Here is a 4,416-nt window from a genome sequence, read left to right on the forward strand (position 1 = left end):
TTTACACTAAAATTTTTAAAATATTTTTTCCCCACGTCAAGCATCACTCAATATAGAATGACGAAGCAAAAATTTTGAATTTTAGGCATTTTTGTGAATTTATTTAAAATTTAAAAAGTGAAATATAATGTTGATGTATTCAGACCTTTTCTATGACACTTTAAACATATTTCAGGCACATATGAAAGGCACACCCCTGTCTATATGGGGTCCAACAGGTGACAATAAGTATCAGAGCAAAAACCAAGCCAAGAGATCCAAGGAACTGTCTGCAGAATTTAGAGACCAAGGCAGAGATCTGGGAAATGCTGCAGAAAAATCCTGCAATATTGAAGAATCCCAAGAGCACAGCTGCTTTCATTATCCTTAAAAGGAAGAAGGTTGCAACAACAATGACTCTTCCTAGAGCTGACCACCTGGCCAAACTGATACGGCATGGGAGAAACACCATGGAGATGCTTCAGTTTTTCATTTTAATAAATTTGCAAAAATTTCTGAAAATCCTGTTTTTATTTTGAAACTCTATGATATTGAGTATTACTTAATGTGGGGAAAAATGAATTAAAGTGAATTTAGCAGAAAACTGCAACATAACAAAATGTTTTAAAAGTGAAGGGACCCAAAAACTTTCTGAATACATTGTAAAGAAGACTGGTGATCTCAATCTATCATGCTGTGAGGTTTTGATCAATTAAAGTGGTCAGCAGAGTATACCTTCAAATATGACAGAGAAGGAAGCTAAACAGATTGTGATGGTGGAGTAATAGTGGGAAAAAATAGCTAGTGACAATATGACCCAACCTGGAGTTGTTTTACACCATTACAAGAACACTGGGGGAGGTTTAATATAATAGACTGGAATGGAACCCAAACTCTGTAACAGTGATTACCATTACATTATAGTGTTTCAAGGTTTATAGGGTCACTAGTGTCACATATACAGAATGCAGTGAAAATTCTCACTTACATCTGAGTGCCACTGCTTATGTGTTGTAAGAACGCATTGTACTCTAGTTTTCCATTCCACTCACTCTGATGCCAAGCCACCCCCAGTATTGGTGTGGCAAAATGAAAATCACATTTTAAAAACCAGACCTATGGTGAGAAGTACCTTTGTGGTAAGTTTCAAGCCTAAGCTAACGTAAAGAACAAACACACAAAATGATGCTTTAAAGACACAGAAATTGTTGTAATTAATAAAAAATATAACAAAAACATTCCTTTCAAAGAAAGAACAGAATTAAAGCAAAGATCTTCTTTAGAGAGGCTTGCAGTCTTGAGGGGCAATGGAGCCAATGACTGGGACCTTACTGGACTCATGAGTGGCCACACAGGAGTATCTCGCATGGCTCTTCCAGTCCGCAGCAGGCAGCTTCAGGTAACTAATAGCCAGGTAGGAATTTCCACTGCTGTCCAAGGACACCGGGCTGGACTGAATGTTGTCCGTCACTCGCTGACCATCCACACTCCACTGGATGTCTATGTACCCCGGGAAAAAGCCACTCACCAGGCAGCTGAGAGTCACTTGGCCTGAACCGCTGAGCTGCTCTTGTGGGGGAGGAAGAACCTGAACAGACGGACGAGGAAGGTCACTTCCTGGTGGAAGAGATAAAATATAATATAAGGTCATGTATAGTATTGAAAGTTATGTTTAAACGGTTTAGGGTTTGGGCGGCACAGTGGCGCAGTGGTAGCGCTGCTGCCTCACATTTAGGAGACCCGGTTTGCTTCCTAGGTCCTCCCTGCATGGAGTTTGCATGTTCTCCCCATGTGGGTTTCCTCTGGGTGCTCCAGTTTCCTCCCACAGTCCAAAGACATGCAGGTTAGGTGGATTGGCGATTCTAAATTGTCCCTAGTGTGTGCTTGGTGTGTGGGTGTGTGTGTCCTGCGGTGTACCGGGATTGGTTCCTGCCTTGTGCCCTGTGTTGGCTGGGGTTGGCTCCAGCAGATCCCCGTGACCCTGTGTTCATATTCAACGGGTTGGATAATGGATGGATGGTTTTGGCTTAAGTAGAAAATGTTAAAGTTAGATGTATTTCTTTTCTACAGAAAACACAACATCCTAAGTTCCCTAAGGAATTCTACAAAATAGTTTAGTTCATTTTAACAAGATAGAGTACAGGACTGCTTATCATGTAATAAATTAGTACAATGTATTTTGTTGCTTTTTTATGTAAAGCCTAATATTTTCAAAATAGAAGTGGTTACAAACATGACTCAGTGCTTTTTTATTATGTTTTATTTATTTTTATAACTCTAATAACTAGCTTTTGAAACCACATTTTCCAGCACAGAACTTCAGAGAACCAACTGAATGAAATGTCAGTACTTCCAGTACATTATTTCAATTTTAGTTTTGCTTTTGTGTTTATATAATGTTACAATTTGTATGCGTGAAACCCAATAATCCATGTTCACACAGTAGAAACCCAACATTTTAGCTTAAAACACAACACTTTTTTTAAATATTTTTAGGTTCAAACTTTTTCATCCACAAAATAACACATAATGCTTTGAAATGAACTGGCACCTTGCCCAGAATCTTCTCCTGCCTTACACTCAGTGCTGCTAGGATAAGCTCCTGCCCTCTGAAGTCAGAATTTAATTAATCTGCATGGACTATGTATGTAGCCTACATAATCTATAAATTCTGGCAGAATGACATGTTTTTAACAGTTTTATTAAGCCACCTCAAACAGTTTAGTTTAAACATGGATCGGATGTGTTGAAGTTTTTATTTAGTGTTACGTGTATTTTAAAGGAAAAGTTGCTATCAAAAAACCTTCACAACACTGGAATAGATAAAGTGCATTTAAAATATAAATGGATTGATGGAAGTAATGAGGATTACAGTATTTAACAAATAAAAGTTTGTTGAATTTCTATAAATTCTATGAGGACATAGAATTAAATGTGTCTGTGAAAGCATTGACTGTTTTGAAGCATGTTGAAATGGATAATATAAATTTGAATTTGTACTGTGAATTATTTTGAAGAAGGAGCTATCAAGATAGTAGCAAAAGCTCAAAAATTTCATGTACTAATAAAGAACAAAGACTTGCTGAGATTGATTTTGAATTGTGAACGTCAATGATGTTTTTCAATGTGAATCTTTACGTCTCTGTGTGACTGTAAATTATTTTGTTGTATTATTTTAAATACTCTGCTCTTATCATTTTCCTGTCTGCTTTCACTGATAACTGTGTTGTATGTTCAACACCTGAAATATTTAAAATAATGAATTCTTCTTTTACATTGAACTCGCAGCATCACTTAGATATGAATTTGATAGAAAGCAAGTCAAGTGGTTTTCTATGAACGCTATGAAACATTGCTACACTCATTAAAAATGATTCATATTAAGCAAACTAATGAAGTAATTTAAATTTGCGGATTGATACTTAAACAGTGCCACTGTATTGTAAACTTTTAAAAACAAGTTTTCTTTTCCTCTGGATATGTCAGTTTGAACTGTATCAAGTGTACTCACTCAGAACTTGTACTCGAGTCCCTTCTCCCCATGCTTGATTTCCATCAGTATAGTAAATGAAACAGTAGTATTTGGAGTCATCATTTGCCTCGACATTATTAATTGTGAGAAGATAATAACTCCTGACTGTATCTCTTGATGGTACAAATCGATCTGATATCGCAGGAGCTCTGTAGATTTTGTTGTCAGCCATGTATCTCAGGACACCTTCAGGTGCCTTTCCAGGTGACTGGCGAATCCAGCGCATAGACACCCTCGAAACATCTTCATTTTTCACAGCACATTCCAGGGTGACAGACTGTCCAGGAGTCACAGGAATAACTGATGGAGACTGAGAGAAGATTGTAGGATCGGCATTTACTGAAACTCCTAAAGAAAGAATGAAAGAATACATTAGTTTAAGAGCTTAAAAACATATATTTGCACTTACTGTAGTTTTACATCACTAAACATTTTTATTTAGCTTACAAATAATTTAATTTCTAATGGAACTACTGCATAATATATATAAAATTGTTTGTACTAATACTTGCTTTTCCAAATGCTCTGTTTAGCAATATCTTAATAAACATTTCATGATCTTTTACTCACCCAGTAAAAAAATAGTGCATAGGATCTGTAAAAGATTCATGTTGAGAATGAGATGCTGTGATCCAAATTTTCTAAATCAATCTGTAAAATGACCGACTGGTCTTCGGCTTTAAATAATGCAATTTTGTTACGATGCATAAATTAACTTTGTTAAAAATGAATTTCATTGGTCACTGCATAGTTTGTTTTATCTAATGTGCCAATCCGCATTCAGTAAAGATTGTTTACCAATCACTTAGCAGTTCTCTTTCAAAACAGCACCACACCTGCAGCCAACAGTCGACGTGTCACATATTTTTGTACATCAAACTCTAATTTAAAAAAGAAAAAAAACT

At 36.3% G+C, this 4,416-nt stretch overlaps 1 protein-coding gene across 1 annotated transcript; it reads right to left on the reverse strand.

Moving 5' to 3' along the window:
- Positions 1-1,234: 1,234 nt before the first annotated feature.
- Positions 1,235-4,144, reverse strand: LOC120519694 (immunoglobulin lambda-1 light chain-like). Its single transcript, XM_039742571.1, has 3 exons — positions 4,082-4,144; positions 3,491-3,859; positions 1,235-1,596 (listed from the first exon to the last, which is right to left on the reverse strand). The coding sequence occupies exons 1-3, from the start codon at positions 4,119-4,121 to the stop codon at positions 1,259-1,261; spliced, it is 747 nt and encodes a 248-aa protein (XP_039598505.1). The 5' UTR covers positions 4,122-4,144; the 3' UTR covers positions 1,235-1,258.
- Between the last annotated feature and the right edge of the window lie 272 nt (positions 4,145-4,416).

This window comes from Polypterus senegalus, unplaced genomic scaffold (assembly GCF_016835505.1).
Source record: "Polypterus senegalus isolate Bchr_013 unplaced genomic scaffold, ASM1683550v1 scaffold_1007, whole genome shotgun sequence".
Taxonomy (NCBI): Eukaryota; Metazoa; Chordata; class Cladistia; order Polypteriformes; family Polypteridae; genus Polypterus; species Polypterus senegalus.